Source organism: Rhea pennata, chromosome 1 (genome assembly GCF_028389875.1).
Source record: "Rhea pennata isolate bPtePen1 chromosome 1, bPtePen1.pri, whole genome shotgun sequence".
Lineage (NCBI taxonomy): Eukaryota > Metazoa > Chordata > Aves > Rheiformes > Rheidae > Rhea > Rhea pennata.
Window position 1 is genome coordinate 13,098,310 of NC_084663.1, and position 18,706 is coordinate 13,117,015.

At 39.2% G+C, this 18,706-nt stretch overlaps 1 protein-coding gene across 7 annotated transcripts in view; it reads left to right on the forward strand.

The window, feature by feature from the left end:
* MAGI2 (membrane associated guanylate kinase, WW and PDZ domain containing 2) overlaps positions 1 to 18,706 on the forward strand; it is a 749,564-nt gene that overhangs the window by 670,640 nt on the left and 60,218 nt on the right. For 5 of the 7 annotated variants that reach the window (XM_062581410.1, XM_062581429.1, XM_062581461.1 and 2 more), the window contains 4 exons: positions 8,514 to 8,605; positions 14,071 to 14,263; positions 15,252 to 15,338; positions 17,344 to 17,592. In XM_062581410.1, coding sequence (XP_062437394.1) covers positions 8,514 to 8,605; positions 14,071 to 14,263; positions 15,252 to 15,338; positions 17,344 to 17,592 — 621 coding nt within the window. The remainder of the gene's footprint in view (positions 1 to 8,513; positions 8,606 to 14,070; positions 14,264 to 15,251; positions 15,339 to 17,343; positions 17,593 to 18,706) is intronic. The other 2 variants (XM_062581437.1, XM_062581454.1) reach the window with 1 other exon arrangement.

An 18,706-nucleotide genomic window follows, 5' to 3' on the forward strand; every position in this document is an offset into this window, starting at 1 on the left:
ATAAAGAAGAAATGTCTGGAAGAAATCTTCAGATAAAAAAGGTTGGTACAGAAAGAAGAGAAATAGTTTTCCTTGTCTGCATAGTCAAGAAGTAATGGGACAAAAATGCAGCAAGGTGGATTAGAGAAGGATAGAAAAGCCTCTCTAAATGTGAGGGTATTTAATAAACGTTGATAGAGATGTTCTAGAGAGCTTGTAGAGCCTCAGTCCCTGGAAATGTTGAACAGGTTAGACTAGCTGAATCCAACAGACATAAGATGGGCTAAGTCTGGCCTTTTGCTGAGTGTAGCAGGAAATGTCTGCACCAGCAGTGAACAGTTTTCACAGTTCAGAGCTTCCTCTTGCACCACCGTGTAACTCAACATGCAAAGTGCCACCAATGAAACAGGACCTGGAGGTGCTGCTGCTGCCATAGTTCCTCCCAAATGAGCCACACTCCCCATAATCCTTCCAGAAACACCCTCTTGATGCAGCAGCAAGAAGGCTCTGCATCGAGCACACATTCAGCACAACTCTGAGTGGTGCTGTGCGAAGCCCACTTGCGTAGGAGGGAAGCCATTGAGATATAGGGAGCCGCTGGAGGTCCCAGTTACCTGGATCTGGGTCCTGAAACTACCAAGGCTGATTTACCTAGAGTCAATCTGACTCCGTGCAGAAACAGTTTGAGGGCTGCCTCAGCCTGCACAGATTCTGGGTAGATGGATGATTATCTACAGTTTGGGAGTTATTAATCTATTAAGATGATATCAGTGAGAACCAAAAAAGGGAAAGGAGAGGAAAAAACAGACAATAAAGATGTCTTTATAGCACTTTCTTGAGATTTATTATTAAGAAATGCTCCTTCTTCTCATTGCTGCTTTACTTTTCATGAGTTGCACATCCAGGATGAAGAAAAGAAGGACACAGAAGAGGCTCTTTCTGTACTAGTGACTCTCCTACCCAGCCTCCTTCTCATCTCCCTGAAAAAAACATTTCCTTATATTTTATACAGATTTTAATGCATTCTATATTTGGAATGCCTTATGTGTGCACTTGTCCTTTTAGTGGCAATGGTATTGGCCTCTTGGTTTTGGCCTCTCTAAATATGCCTTCTCCTGCTTCATTTCCTAAGAGATGGAGGCAGGAGGTTTAACATAGTCCAACAGAGTTTAGAAAATGCCAAAATTAACTTAATAGTAAGTAAATGTAAAGTGTCAAATTGCCGTATGTAAAGGTTAGTTTCTTATAAAAAGTGATTCACAGTGTTTTGTTGTTTTTTTGTGTTTTTTTTTTTTGTTCTGTTTTTGTTTTTTTTTTTTTTTTTTTTTTTTTTTTGTAACAGAACAAGCTAGAGTCTCTCCGTATTTTGATAAAATTAAGAATTCTTAGCAGATACAAGGCATCAGGGTGTGCAGGAATGCACACATCCTGCTTGGATGAGGACCAGGCCTAAAGACCCTTCCTCTTCTCTTGGAACTTGCTGTTCTTAGGGTCTGTGAGCACAGAGTTTTGAAAAAAACTACCAATATCCCTGCATTTGATATAGGAGGGCATTACCAATAAAATGCCTTCTTATATGCTAAACATTCTTCAGAAGTCTGCTCTCTTTTTATGTTTGCCTTTGGTTGCCAAGGGTTCAACTATTAATTACATGAGCTCAACTATTCCTTGAAGAGAAAAAAAATACAAATATCCTGTCCTGCACACAGAGCCAGACTGCTGACAGCAGATTCTTTCAGAAGCATTGCTCAGCTATAGTTACAAAAAGTACAAGTCTGCACTGAAGTTTATATCTTTTTGGTGGTCATGTGTTTAACAATCAGGCATAGCCTGATTCAAAACCTGAGGAGATACCAAAGTTTGAAGTTTCATATGTGTGAATTTCTAAAATACAATGAAGCAAATACCAGGTGCTGAATGGTTCATTTGGAGCAGAAATTATTTTAAAACCCCATGAGACACTACATGAGATTCTGCAGAGAGGAAAAGAAATGAAGCCTATGCAGGAACAAAAGCCAGACTACACTTAATGAGACTGGCTTTGAAGGAAGCTAGTTCATGCACAGTCTGGCCACAAAGAGTAGTTTACAAAAACATACTTCTAGTTTATTAAAAAATTGTGGCTATGTTAGCATGTTAAAGTCAATTGTTCTCCAGTTTGTCACAATTTGAATACCATGGTACTTCTTTAACTTTGCTGCTTGAGGCAGATTCTGAGGGATACTAGGATGTCTGCAAGCACAAATGGAAATACAGAGTGACCCAATCTTACAGCAGCTCAGAAGAGTAATTCTAGCTGGATGACCAACAGAAAAGACTTGGATCTATATGTTTGAGGGGATCAAAGTCTTCTCTGTCGGTCATCCAGCTAGACAATCAAGATGTAATTGTTTTCTGTGCATTAAAATCATTCTATCACTTTTAAGAATTTCATCAAAATCTTGAAAAACTTTAAGTGAAAAAAAATAATTCCTTAAAGTTTGCAATGCGTCAGCATGAGTTTTTAAGTTTCTGACTTTCAGTAGTTATGTTTGTGGAATAATTTACATCTACATAGCACCTCCTGTCTGGAAGGATTCCAAATCACTTTACAAAACCTAAAGTGTGTGAAGGAATTGCACACAAGCATCAAAGTCAAGATGTGCGGCCGCCTATGAGCTAGAACACAATAGCACGCAACCCCTAACATAACAGGCGAACGGGAGTACTTCATCAAATCCAAAAGGGTGTTCCCATCCAATTCAGTATGTAGACTGTATTTCAGCTAAGCAGAATATCAGTTACCGCAGTTTGGGCAGATCATGATCATTATGTAAATACTCTTAACAAAAATAGTTGTGAGAGCCATCTCCATTTTCAGGAAAATATCTTAGTTCTGTAGTATTAGTGCTCTGTAATTAGCATTATAGAAACTGTAAAATGTTGAGTTACTAACATACCCATATCTTTTAGGAAGTAATCCACCAAAAGGCCAGGCAGGTAGTTTTAGTCCAAAGTCTTCCAAAGTAGTAAGGAGCTGCCTGCACTAGAAATACTGTTTTCTCATTTCTGTCACCAGTTCCAAACATTTCCAGAGGGCTTTGATGGGCCAAAAGCAATGCCTTCTAGTGCATTATCTCACCTCTTCCTGCTTGGAAGCCACTTATGGTGCTAAACTCCTTTTATACTTATGTTTTCCTTCTATCTCAGAAGATAATATATACTTACCTGTTGGATCACTCTCCTACAGATGCTGATGCGACAGATCTTACACATTTATGTCACAAAATGATATTTTTTAAAATATTATGATATTTTATTTTAGAGTCACATGAGTGTATTAGTTCTTTATTTACCTTTTTACTCTGTCAGGCTAATACAAATCACCTCCAGTGTGGGATGCTTTGCAAGTCACTCTGAATGCTGCAGAGAACCGGAAGTTCATAGTTACAACTTTTCAAAATCAGCAAAAGAAGTATGACAGCAAATTCAGCTCTGGATTTGTTGCAGATTCTGCTAATGCCAGCAAAGTAATTGTAAATAAAAAACAATCTGCTACTGGTGTACTGTATCACCTAGTGAGATGTAAATACTTTGAAACTATCTGCATTGAGAGTAGGTTGAATGGGTTTGCCTTCACATACAACCGGTTGTTTTTGTTTGCAATACATAACCTTTTAGAAAAATCTTACTGTTCTTGATGATAAAAGAAGGTTTGCAGTTGAGCTGGATAATAGCAGGGGTCAAGTCATCTGAACAGCCTTTAAACTTTCCTTTTATTGTTGTCTTTGAATAAGCAATGAAAGTAAGAAAAATTAACCACTGACTTTCACCATTTTTAATCCATTAACAATTTAATCTTCATCATAAATTAAGTTCTATTAAAGGAACCCTCTAACTGACTGTTTCACTTCACCTAGAAATGGACAGGGAGGTCTCTATCTAGCAGGAACATCTAGCATGTAGTACGTATAGTAAGTCAGGAAGGAGGGGTTATGGCGTAAGTAAAATATGCAATAAAAAGTAGAAATTGCAGTTCAGTAATTCAATCCACAGCACAGAAAGTGGTGCTGCTTCTTTAAATATCTTGAGAAAATGTAATTCATCTTTAATTCCCCATTTTCCTATTCAGAACAAGTGCTGCCCAGGACTGGTTTTCGAGTGGATTCCTCTGGCAAGTATTCTTCAGCCTTCTTTGGTCTGTAAACTAATTGTCCTCCATTTTATGTTTAAGTAATTCTTTCTTTAATCATTTCTCTAGATTGCAGCCAGTCATGACAGCCCCGCCACCATTTTATTTTTGTATGAACTATATGGGGGTTATAGAATGCTACCTCTAAATCTTTTTACAATAGATTTTCATTTTGAGGAAGGACAGCCGCTTCCTTTCCTCAGACAGTCTTTGTGTATGTTTAACGCTGTTTCGTGTGTGCTTTGACACATTAGGGTTCACTATCCTACCATTAATAACGTAAGAAATATTTTTCTATAGCTCACGCCTAAAACTTAGTTTAAGCATTATTTTGCAATGAAAAAATGAAATTAATTCCATCTTCATTTGCAAAAGAACAGAATTGATGTGTTACACAGACCCACCCATTTCTTGCTCTCATATATTAAAGACCCATTAAAGACTTTTCTAGTCCTACACAGCTTGGATAGGCTCCTAAATTAAATATGGATTTGGGCTGGTTTTGCACATCCTATTAGAGGGAATAGGTTGGCTATTCAGAGCGTCGTTCCTGCACTGGATACCTTAATTATAAAACCAGAGCCTACAGAAGAAATGTTGACTCTAAGTGTAACTCCCCTTTTGATTAAACTGTTTTAGAGATGGGACACTTAGGTGAGCCAAGCTGACAAATGTGCCCATAGGAGGACTATACTAATTCAGTCTTGGCTTGACTCCCGTGTCTGCAAGTCTATTCATTTGTTCTTACTTGGCATGAACCGCAAGGTTGCAGTCTAGCTTATACCAAGAGAAAGAAAAGGTGCTTTTTCCATAATGAAGTCATATTAACCAACAGTTTGCAGTACATTGCAAGGCAGAGAAGTGTTGTTTCTCTGTAAGTACAGGCAACTTGATCAATGCTATGATCAATCAAAAATCTGCTCCAGCAAGAAGAGGTAAATCTAATAATCCTTTGTGGGGAAAAAAGTGCCAGAATCATAGAAAAGTAAAGCACTGAGGAAATATCAGGGAGAAAATGTAATCATTCCCACCACAGAGAGTACTTGATTAATGCATATTCAGGAATACTGAATGCATTGGCATATGGTAGTAAGGATTTTTAAAGAATCTATCAAGCCTGAGTTGCTGTAGTAAGAATATGCTATTAGTGAACATCTTACCTATATTGAAGAAAGAGGAAAAATGGATTCAATAGTCAGCAAGAGTTTAGAACATATTTTAAGGTAAAGACTAGCTACAGATACAGAGATAAACTGAGATCTAATGCAATAGGAGTTTAAATAAAGTAGGTTCTGTCACACTAACCTGATAACTGATTTTTGCACCAAACAAGTGATACATATTTAATCAATCTAAACTTCAATTAGACATTTTACAAAATACCAATTGTAATTGATACTCTTAAATGCTAGCCTGGAGCAGATAGAACAGAATTTAAATAGGAATGGCTAGAAAACAGCTAAGAGCAATTACAGTAAAAGAACAATTTCTGGACTGAAGGAACAGTATTAGTGGAAAGCTTTGAAATTAATCTTCTCTATTATTTTCATTAGTGACCTAAGCACATAAACTAAGGGTGGAAATCAGGTTCAGAGTGATACATGTAACTTCAGGTGTCTGTGGTGTAGTTATCTCCAGCTCGGCAGAAAACCAGTCAGTGAAGTCATGTCATCACACCTAACATGAAAGCTGAAACAACTGGAAACAGAGGTGGATGAAACATTCTAGTATAGAACTCAGTTGCAGGAGATAATGTGATATTTTAGTGAAAAGACAAATATAATCATGGGGTGTAGTCCATCAATAAGAGTGCTAAATGAGGAAGGTGACCTGGTAAAAAAAGGCCACAAAAAGGCTTAACTGCCAAGTATCTTCTTTGCGCATGTCTTTACTGGTAAGATCCCTCTGCTCTTTGCTTGCAATAACAGGGATCTGGACTAGATGACCCAAGGATCCTGTGTTTCTACTGCTTGGTGGAACAAAAAGGAATCTTTTTGTTTTAAACCAGTTTTTAGTGACCAAGGAAGAATTGGCAACGAATGGGCTCTGTAGCCTTCCAGCTTCCTGGGAAGGAAGGCTCTTCTGAGCAAGGCCAGTTGCCATGGTCAGTTAATCCAAAAGCTTCCAAAATGTGTTAGAGCTCACAGAAAGGAAAAGTGTGCCCATATACGTTATTTTTAGCCTAAACCTATTCACAGTCAGCCTAGCTTACCTTTTCAATTCTAAACGGGTAGAAAGAGAGCCTCATCAAAAAAATATAGTTTTTCTTTTGGAGTCTGGTACCAACATTGGTTTGGATCAGCTGTGTAAAGTTTAAGTCTCAATGTGCCAGAGCATGCATTCTTTGCATCTTCACATTCTTATCCTTTATTAATGTACTCCCAACTGTGCCTGTGATTCATGTTTGCACAAATAAAGGTAGTGCTTGGTTTGTGGCAGACCACTGGAAACAATGCCTTCAAGCGGGTATATAAATGCCGATCCTACTGTGTCTATCTGTGAGATCCGCTCCCTAGTACTAACCCCATCCTTGTCACACAAGCAAACCAGGCACAAGTAAAGATAGAGTTTTGTTTTCATCCTAAAACTCCTTTGCCTCTGACAACTTTGAAACAACCTTAGCATTAAGTTAATACATCATGCACAAACTTCATTTGCTCTTTTATTGACTGTTGAAACACTTGTCAAATAAATTGAAAAAAAATCAGTATAATAAGCTCTTAAGAGCTGCTTTGTTGTCTAAACATATGAGAGGCAAGTTAGTAGGGAAAGGTAATACTCTTATGTTACAAACAGATATCTGAGGCAGGTTCAGTTGAACTCTAATATCAATATATATTTCTGAAACAGTGTGTGGGCCCCCATAATATGCTGTCTTGGCAGTTTAGAGAAAAAATTCATGGCAGAGTGATAGGACAGAGCTGCTGTGGATAGTTCTGTGTTGCTTTCTTTGAAGATCTGTCTAGGGCTGAATCAGTGGTTCAGATATGAGTGGAAAGGGATCACCGTCTAGCTCAGCTCCACCGAGCAGCATCCAAAGGCTGCACCCTCCTCTCCATTAGCATTGCCCAGCACACTGCACATGTCATCTTAAAAAGTGAGAAAGAGACAGCAATCACCCAGTCTCATCAGCCAAGAGGGATCCTCCAAACTCCCTAGTTTGTGAGGCATCTGCTGACTGCTCTGGTGGGGGGGGTGTTAATGAGAGCTGCTGATGTGCCGTATTTCAGCCATCTGTAGTCCCTACCCTCCTAGGGAAACAAGGCACAGTTGGAGACATCATGAACAGTTTGCTGAAATAAACCTATCCATTCCTTTCTGTCCTTCGGGGCTGACAAAATGCTGGCACTGGCCAAAAGCACTATCACAATTTATAGATCAGAATGCAATTTGTACAAAAGATCATTCTGGTTAATAACTGTCGTGCTTTAGGTGACGAGCCCAAAGTGTCACTAAGCATCCTGACAGAAAGATAGCTAAAAGAGACAATGTCTCAGTCTTTAACTACTCACTGTTTCACTTTTTACTCTTTGGAGTTTTATTTTAAATCTCTCGTTTGTATTTTGAGGGCACCTAGACTGAAAACAATGGACTTTTTCAAATGAAGCTAAAGACACTTTCACAAGAAGTTCATTTTTAAAAAGCACTACATTCCTGAACTAATACAATCCAGGGCAGAATATATGTTTACAGGCAAGTGATGCAGGCATATGGAAGCACATTTTAATGATTCATAAAGCTACTGAGACTTTAATTGAGTAGCATTAAGGAATTCAAGTCATTTATGTTAGCTTTCAATTTAAACCCTAAGACTCAGAGGTTTATAATGCTAGCTTTCATCAAAACTCTTTATTGAGGGTATTACCTGACAGTGGAATACTGAAAAGCTGCATTACGTAAAAGACATACTGTTTTATACTTGCCTATGGAACTAAAACGTTCTGTGATGATTATTCATCTTTTCTAAGTTGGACTGATTAATTTTCTATCTTTATCTCCCATTTCAGTTTATTCTCTTAAGTTTTAACGGACAGCAAGGAAAATACAAATTAAATGCCAGAGATGGCTGAACAGCAAAATATTATACAGTCAGCCTTGGGAGGAAGGCATCGTCATAACCTCTATTTTGGACAGAATTTTCCAGTACTATTCTCCTGTGAATGTGTTCTAGTTTTCCAAGATACCTACATTTTCAAGTGTCTTCTCTTTGTCCGTGTGCAACGCATTGTATTCCATTTGTTCCCACCGGCTCTAGACAGATTGCCATTAGTCATCCGCCATGAACAACTGGGGAGGGAAGACGGTGTAAATTCTCCAGACCAAATAATAATGCATTGCTCACTGGGATTTCCCTTTAAACCAGGTCCTGATTACAAGGAGCTGGATGTTCACCTTCGGAGGATGGAGTCTGGTTTTGGCTTCCGAATCCTGGGAGGAGATGAACCTGGACAGCCTGTGAGTTGCTTCTTCCTAACTTTCTGTTCTATAATTCTAATATCTTCATGAAAATCACCCCTGTAACTGAAATATCAGACAATACAAACAACATTGATTCATTACAGGTGAAATAAAATATAAAATAATATCTATATAGGTTTTTTAAAGAATCATGTATGTATTTTAGTAAAACAGTGATATATATAAACACTGTAATATAAAGGTGTTAGAGAGTATGTCTTTGGGAGGGCAGACAGAGTTACTCACTCAGAATAACTTTCACAAGGTAACTGGGGCTTTTCACTGGGGACTAATCCCAAATCTGTACTTATAACACTCTGATATCACAACCTTAAATGTAGTCTATGCATCCTCTGTTACCACAGTGAAACATTCTGGGTAAAATGTGTAACTGTTTGATGGATTCACGTCTTCTGCATTCAGATTCATATAGAATAATATCATTGTCATTCAAGCTTTGACACTTATCAGCACAACAGTATCTGAGAAACAAGACATTTCTCTCTTTTAAAATTGTCAACATCTATTGAACTACTGATAAATAATAATAGCTTATTGATGTCTCCTTTGAAAGGAAACAAATGCACTGTATTGTACAAACGTACTTCAAATGCCAATTGAAACAAAGACCACATTTTAGAATAAATATTTTGGAATGGATTTCAAAGCTGAACAAGGTGTAGCTCTACATAAGGACTTCACTATCAAAACAATGCTGTTTCATCATCTAAACCTGCACTGTGCTCGAAATCCCTCTGGCATCTGACTTTCTGCCATGGAACATGTCCCAGCACCCATAAAACCTGGTGCCACTGATCTGCCATCCTCGCGTTCCCCAGCTAAACATTTTTCCTGTCTTCTCTGGAAGGCCCTGTCAATTCGCATTCTCAGGGCTCGACTCCTGGAGGAAGCCAAGAAGGAAATCTATTGGGATTTAGAATAAACATCCCATTTTATTTTACAAAGAATGGGAGCTAGTGGAAGATTCTGAAATCTCCCTCTACCTACTTCAGATAGTAGTGTCTACTGGCATTTCCCACCTGCCACGAGGTGTCCCTGGTTACCAGGCTGCTAAATATTCTGGGGAAGAATCTCTCTTGGTCTCTCCTTTAGTACATTTTCCATTCCACTCGGATTGAGTGTCTGACTGGCTCTGCAGTTTTGAGGTTTAGGGCATTCTCATGGGAAAAAGTGCAGCTCAAATACCTCATCCATTAGCTGATTATTTGTATAAAATGAAATGGTTTCAACCTAAAGGAGTAACATAAAACTGCTTTATAATATCCAGTACTCTGAATGGTTAGGAATAGTTGCCTGAGTTGTGGGAGATCTAAATTTATGTCTCTGCTCAAAAATCAAGTAGGAATTTGGAAATGAATCTTTTGCTTCCCAGATATAGGCTTTATGCATCATTGCAGAGGAAGCAGTTCTTTCTAGTTTCTTTTCAATAAAGGACGGTTCTTTCTAGTTACTTTTCAGTAAAGAACTGATGTGGCTTAGCTGTCTAAAGCCAAACAGTCATGGCTGGATACCAATTGCACAGCTGTGCACCCCCACCAGGCCATAGGTTAGCACCTTACTATTTTTGAAGGGCATGACTGAAAATGCTTCTTTGTGTGAACCATCTTCTAAGGTGCTTCTGTGTCCTACTGAACAATTGCTCCCAGTCTGCAATTAGCTTCAAGGCTACTGCCTTTATTTCAGGGTTCATGTACACAAAAGAATTTTTCCCCCTCATATATCAGTGTAAGAGGCTTTATGTCTCCCTACAAACCATGTCTCCCAGTTCCTGGGAATGAATGAGAACATAGATTGAGGCTGAGGGTTCTACATGGCAAAAAGGTGCTTTAAAGCTAGATGTTGCAGTGGTGGACTTTTCAGATCGCTCTTTTCTACTACTTGTTTTCACAGCCCAGGATCATCATTAAGAAAGACAGATGAACTCTACTTTCTTTCTACTTACTTACTTTTTTCTTTCCTTTTTTTTTTTTTTTTTTTTTTTGAGTTTCCATCTAGTCTGTATTCAAAATACAAAGCTTTTAAATTCAGTTTTCTCTCCTTCACTGCCTCCTTGCTCCCCCATGGACAGCCCACCTGCAGCTTCCTATTCCTCTCACATCCAGAAAAGGAGAGGCAGTTTTTGCCTGTTCTCCAAACCCGTATGTGTCCCATGAAACAAGAACTAAGACACTTTGAAATGTTTGTTTCAACTCTCCTGCTGTGCAGTCAGGTAACACAGAACAAAGGAACCTTTCATTGCCTTTTGTCTTTGTGGCTTTGTTTCTAAAAAGGGGTATGGATTCTTCAGCATAAGGCAATAAATTTCTCAAAGAAGTAGGATCTGCATGAAGTTTTTCAAAATGATGATATTGGCACTGTAGAGGGACTATAGCATAGTTTGCTTCTACTTGTGCAATCTAGCTGGGACCTTTGAAGGAGTAAGTGTAGGTGGAGTACTCCACATTGCTTATTTGTAAGTGCAAAGATGCTTTCCAAAGGGAAGTTACATTTATCACAATATTTCAAGGATCAAGATTGTGGGAGCACTAGTTCCAATCACTTCTCAAATCTCATAAGATCATACCACTATATATATTTATCATATCTGACAGTAACTGGAGGGGATTAAAACAGTCTGGCTGTATTACAGCCAATTATAACAGAAACATGCTCCTGACACACTCAGCTCCAGCACTGAGAGGTTATAACCAGTGCATAACCTGGCACCTTACTGAAGATGATAATCACTGTCCCGAAAGGGGAAAGTATTTTAGGTACATTCATACAGCTCAAACTGAAAATCACAGGAACATGTACATAATTAGACTAAGAGTTTCTCCTCTCCCAAACAGGTTGGCTGTGATTCATCTAATTTAAAATAAAATGCCTGCTAGATATATATATCTTGATACCGCTAGTGATTAGTGCTAAGACACAGAGGTTTCTAAGATGTTATGTAGCTATCCAAAGAGCAAAACGTTAGGACAGTGCAAGCCACACCTTAAGAGTTCCCATTTTTCTCAGTGATTAGACAAAGAGTTCTGATGATTATCTTAAATTTAAATATCACAGGCACTTAAAATTAGGTGAGATGAATCGCACCTTTTATGTCTATTTCTTAATTTTACTATGTGTCTGTAAAGTTACTGTGTTCTATCCAGAGAAACTGAATCACAAAGTTAAATAATTAGCAAGAATCACAAAGAGATTCAATATCAAAAAACAGATTAACATGTATGAATTAATAGACCTAGGTTTCAATTTCAGATTATGCTGTTACAATCTTCCTAATCCCAACACTTCTCATATTTAAATTTGTTTGGTAGGTGAAACTTACCTTTCTCTCTGCAACACACTCTTTACTGCAGAAATATTGTCACCCTCATTTCCCACACATTCAAAGCAATCTCATACAATCTGGAACTGTATCACAGAAATAATATAGTCCTGACAAATATTTTTTCTGTTTCAATCTTGCTTGTAGAAATAATAACAATTATGGAAACCTTTTATCAATGACATGGAAGCAGATAGCAGATAAGAAACAAGTTCAGATATAGAAAATGAAAAGAAGGAAAAATTAAGTTATTCTTGCTATTCAGTATTGCCCTAAAATATACCCAACAACAGATACAATGGCCATCATCTTGGCAAACACACATATCTACAGATTTTAAAGTAGGAACCTACTGCTTATGTTCGGGAGGCACCTCCATCATTCTGGTCAGTTACAAAGTCACGTTCTACTCTGGGTATAGACAAGCAAAAGATCAGATATGATTATACAGATCAGTCAAAACTAAGAGGAGTTTTGGACTTTGCAGGAAGTACTGATGACCTACCATGCTATGAGCTGCATTTGTGGTTCTCCAAAGATTAAAGATGAAAAAATTATTCAAATATTTTGTCAGCCTATAATCAATTACCAAGAAACTACAAAAAATAAAAACCAGGAGCAAGTTACTCCCTACGAATGTTCCAAATTACAGTGAGTTAATATCCATTTCCTTACAGGATAACTAACAAAAATTCTTACTCATTTGAGATTCACAGATCCAAAGGTTCTGTGAATACTTTGTGGAGCTCTATCTAAGTGTAGCTTTGGATAGCTTTTGTTGCCTAGTAAAGGAGCCTAAATGTATATTTCATAGCTGGATTTTGCACAAAGCATTTTTAAAGCTTTGATGTATATTCTTTCACTTTTTGAAGAACAGAATGGAGAACCTAAAAGAATATCTCCAGGAACTCAGCCTGGTGCTGCTTAACAGGAATCTAAGAACACCAGGAAGAAGGAAATGGCTGTACTTTGTCTTCTTTTTCTTACATTTTAAGCAAAAGTGAGCCAAAGGGGACTGGGGAAAACTCTCAAGGCTCCACTTGGGAGTTTCATTTAAGCCCTCTGCTAGGGTACTTCCAACTTGGCAGCCAAAGCGTTGAGAAAAAACAAGATCACCTGCATGACTGCCACATTTAGCCTTTGCAGTTCACTATGAAGAGCAATACTTGATGGCTTTTATCTTTTGTTATTTAAAGCGGATTGTCACACAGCATGCCATATCCATCATTCTGTGTTCACTCCAACACTGAAAAAAGGAAAAGAAAATTGGGAACACACTTTGTGAATACTCAGAGATTGCTAGTTTTGTTTGAATCAATCTCGATTGTTCTATCACCAGTCTATGGGGAAAATATGTATGTCTTCATCTAATAAATTATGTGCATAGAAATTTATGTGCATAGAAAGTGGAGAAAGTCATTAAAAGGTTTAGAACATATTTTTTTAATGGTTTATACATTCTCTACAAACTACATTTAAATATTGATTTGGGAATACAACATCTGCCCAGAGTAAGTTGACATTTTTCCTCTTTTTCTATTTTGCTGATCAACGACTACCTGAGCATTTATTCATTATAAGTAGCAGTATCTGATATTGCATTTTTCTTTCCCCTCTAGAGGATCTTGAAGCAAACCCTGTGGGTGGGACCATTTCTACTACACACCTTAGATTTGTTTCTCCAACTACATACATCACACAGCAATTAGGAACCTTGAAAAAGCAATATGTAGATTCATTAATTTAAGGTCAAAGGAGCCTTAAATGCTTTTTAGCTATTTGTCTCTGCATAATGTCATCTAGAGAAATTCACTGTTGCTTAAGTGTCTTGATTTAAAGATTTCAAGAATAGATAATCCTTAGAACAGGATTCTCAGGTGTATCACTCCTGCCAGGTGAGAAACATCTTACCTTCTTACCAAAGGTAAGAGCACATCTTCAGTCACACTGACAGACCAGGAACACATCTTTCAAGCACACACAGATCTTTTCACCTGTACTGAACCACTACCAATTTCAACAGAAAGGGAGAATCTCTGCAACATCCATGGGACAAAATGGGAGGCTGTGTCTGTATGTGCACTCAGTGTGTATGTGATGGGGCTTTTGCTTCTTTTCTACCCAGATTCTGATTGGAGCAGTGATTGCAATGGGCTCAGCAGACAGAGATGGTCGTCTCCATCCTGGTGATGAACTGGTCTACGTAGATGGGATTCCAGTGGCTGGCAAAACCCACCGATATGTGATTGATCTTATGCATAACGCTGCCCGAAATGGGCAAGTGAATCTTACTGTGAGGAGAAAAGTGCTGTCAACGGGTGAGTTAAGAGGACTGGGAAAGGTGAAAAGAATAGTAGAAATCAGTGCTCTCAGCACAAATAATAAGTGCTGTTTTTTTTTTTTTAATGAAAATTTAAAGTGAATATTTGTGTTATTTGAAGAATGAATAATTGTAAATATTTGTCCCTCCTTTCTGTGACAAAATTACTACAGCTGAGTGTTGTTCCCTTCAGAAGTGGGAATAACATTGGCAACCCCAGTGTGGTGATCATGAGTGCTCTGGATTTGTTCCATGCTGTCTCGGTCTGTGCTGTCTCCTCTTGTGTAACCTTTTGGGACAAAATGTTCACCTCGGTTAAAGCTGACAGTGTGAATAAGCAATCAGAGAAAGGCTGAAAGACTGTTAACGGTCTGAGGCAAAGACTCATTTCACACTTGTGTATGTTTAAAGCCCATTTCTGGTCTCACTGATGTCACTTGGAGTTTTTCCCACTGACTTCAACACAAGCTGGCTAAAAATTTCCTGTACTCCATAAACTGCTACCAGAAATGGGGCAGGTTCCTCCCTTCAAGCAGACATATTCAGAAAATAAATTTAAAACAATATGAAGAATCCAAAGCAACTAAAACATTTGGACTAGCTCAGTGTCAATTATTGAAAAAGACTGGAACCTTGGAAAATATCTGGCAGCATCTATTAAAGCTTTAATCAGGGAATCTGCTCCTGTTCCATTAAAATCCTTGCTTATTTGAGGAAAGTTTATTTAATTACTTATAAAATAAGGCACGTGTGGTCGGCACACGTCACTGAGGGATCAGAAGTGAGCAAAAGCACGTGTTCAGCCTGTCCTGTGTTCCTCCTGCCTACGCCCTAGCTCCCGCTGTCCTTCCCAGACCCGCTCCCCTTCGTTCCCGTGCCGAAAAGCCGCTCTCCCGCCCCCCTTCTCGTTCGTGGTCCCCCCTCGCGCCGCGGCGCGTGCCAGCCGCGCTCTCTCGGGACTGACTTTCTTCTGTTACCGACTCCAGAGTCCTCCAGCCAGAAAGCTCCCCTTCCACCCGGCGCGACGCCCCCTCGCAGCTCCCCCAGCGCTAGGAAAATGGCCAATAACCAAGGTAATACGCCGAGCGCTTGGGGTTGGCGCCTTGCCGGGGCCAGCCGGCCGCAGAGGCTGCGGTCAGCAGGCAGCATTAATAACGGTGAGGGTTAGCGCAGAAAGGACAGCAGCCGTCACTGCTCGCTAGCCATTAAATAAGACGGTCTTATTGCACGCTCCTTCTCCTGGCACCGAGGGTGAAGCAAGCTCATAAAGCACCTGCGGTGTTCTGGGGCCTTAGGAGTATCACACGAGGGGAGTACAAGGTGTAACTCATTAGTGTTTGATCATTTCTGGAGCTGAACAGGATTCCAGTTTGGTGTGATACAACACACGCTCTGTGGAAAAATTTAAAAATGACTGATGTGGGATGTAACTGAAAAATACAATGCTAACATACCAGATTTAATGTGAATTTCTCACTAACATGAATGTACACAACAAGGGCACTGGTGCTTTCCTTACCTCCCTGATGAATATCTCGCCTAGCCCTAGCTGGCGCAGCATTTTGCACGGATACATTCCCAGATCTGGAGCAGGTAATCACCCTTCTCAAGCTCTGGGAAACAATTTGATTAGGCGAGAGAGTATTCTGAAAAACAGGAATTGAAATGCCATTTCTTCCCAGGCAGAAGCAAAATGTAATTTTTCTGATGCATATCTGTTGTACAGTCGACAATCAAATGGCATTTAAACTCTTCCTCCTTTATCTTTCTTTTCCTGTACTTAATGGCATTCAGTTCGCTCATTTATGGCCAAGCCAGCTCTTGGTCATTCAGCAGGGTGAGATAATTTCCTTTCTGTTGCAGCCATCCTGACAAAAGCAGTATTCTGTTTTCTGAAACATGACAGCCAGAAAATGAGATCTCTCTTGTCACCAACTATGGCATTTAGTTGCAGATTTGGTTCAATAACTCTTAGAGATTTTCAATTCTAATGTAGCAGTCTAATAACTGTTTGTTTTTCTTCCTCCTTATTCTCTCTAATCACTTTATTTCGTAGTTGCACAAGGACTGCTGAAGGACACACCTGACTGAGAAAACAGCAGCCTGTCCTTGGATGATGTTTATTTTGTTAATATGTACACACTCAAGGTCTAACTTGTAAGCTCTCTTCCTAGGCTGTGTGTGTGTACGTGTAAGCTCTTCACGTGTTCCATAGGATGACTCTGCCACTCTCACCCCTGCCAACAGAAAATATATTTCTCATATTTATCTGAAAATTGAGTATTAAAACTGCCAATAAGTAATGATTTGTGTAAGCAGCTTAGATCTTCAAGGAATAAAAATCTTTTTTCCATCTGAAGGTGTAACTTTGCTGTTTCTGTTTACCACAATACCTGTATTAAAAAATTGTTTAATCCTACAAGATTTAACTTGTTCCACGTTCTTGGTACTATAAAGCAATAGTGAAGTATGGACTCCATTTCCACTTCTCCCCTTTTCCACTCATGTACGCAAGAGCATCTTCTCAGTCTTTAAATGAACACTACTTCTGTGACTACACCCACAAAAAAACTATTTGTGATTATTTTTCATTGTATAACTGCTCTGTTCCATATGTCTCTTTTGAGCATGCTAATCAACTTGTAAAAAGAGCATTATGCAGCTAATCCTAATTACACTATTTTAGCTGCCTGCTTAAATTCTTTCAATCCAAACAAAAATTTGTATTGGATTAGATGTCGCATTTTGCCCCAGATGACAGATCAGCTAGTAGACAAGGGAATAGTGCTTGCTAACATTTTAGGAATCCAGATATACACTGTTTCTTACAACAGTTTCCTTTCCTCTCTTTTAGACAGCTTAGCAGTGAGTATTCATGCTTGTTTTATTTGATTGCCCTTGAATGCTTTGCATAATCATGTAGATTCCTGTCTCTCTGCATCTGTTGTGGTTCCTAGTTTAATATTTACAGTAGTCTGGGCTATAAACAGTCAACTGTATTCGTGTTGCATTAGCAAATGTACTGTAAATCACAGAGCCACTGAGCGGAATGTAATACTGATATGATTTATATTTCAGGAGAACCGTGCCCAGAGAATGGCAGAAGCCCAGGCTCAGTATCTACACACCACAGTTCTCCAAGAAGTGACTATGCTACTTACGCTAACAGTAATCATGCTGTCTCTAGTAGCAATGCTACACCCCCGGAGGGCTTTACTTCTCACAGCTTACAAACCAGTGATGTTGTGATCCACCGCAAGGAGAATGAAGGTTTTGGCTTTGTTATCATCAGCTCTTTGAACAGGCCGGAATCTGGGTCCACAATAAGTAAGTAGATCACATTTTTCAGCTTTTATTTTTCTCATTTTACTCTAAGTGAAAGAAAATAAACTAAAATCTGACACCTGCTTGTTAATCCCTGCATGACCGCACAGATTAAATCTGAAGGGACTTCCCAAGTCCCTTCCAGGGGCATTGGTTTTCTGTTGTGTCTTGGACAAAAACAAAGGTTATTCTGGCCTCTGAGGCACTGTGTTTTAAACACTCATTTCACTGTCAGACTACAGTAACATTCATCCACAAAGTAGATTTTCTCTGCTTCTGTATCCCAAAGAGACACTGCAGGTAACTGCTAGAGTTGTGTGAACAAATGATTCATACCACCTCTATTGAATTATACTTTTTTATTAAGACAAAATTCAGAAACTTGACATAAAAGCTGAGATCAAAGCATACCTGGTGATTAGAACTGTCCACCTAGGACACTGAGGCAACAACTAGAAAGTCAGTGGGAAAGAGGTTCGGGGATGCTGATTTTTTAACTGACTGAACTATAGATAGTATGCAAGTTTACAGAATCACAGAATAGTTGGAGGTAGAAGAGATTGGAGACCACCTGGTCCAAACCGCTGCTCAAGCAGGACGAGCTAGCTTGAATTACCCAGGACCATCTCCAGTAGCTCCATGTCTCTCTGGTACTGGGGAGCCCAGGACTGGACTCAGCACTCCAAACAAGACCTCACCAGGGCTGAGTAGAGGGGAAGGATCACTGCCCTCGACCTGCTGGCAATGCTCTGCCTAATGCTGCCCCAGATACCTTTGGCCTTTTTTCCCACAAGGATTCATTGGTAGCTCATGTTCAACTTGTCCATCAAGACCCTGAGGCTCTTCTCCACAGTTTTCCAGCAGGTCAGCCCCCAGTCAGTACTGGTACATAGGGTTATTCCTCCCCAGGTGCAGGCTCTGTACTTTCTTTTGCTGGACTCCATGAGATTGCTCTCTGCTCATCTATCCAGCTTGCCAAGGTCCCTCTGAATGGTAGCACAGCTCTCTGGTGTATCAACCATTCCTCCTAGCTTTGTATCATCTGCAAACTTGCTGAGGGTGTATTCAGTTCTAAATTACTACTGAATATAGGGAGGTGGCAAAATTAGACCTTAAG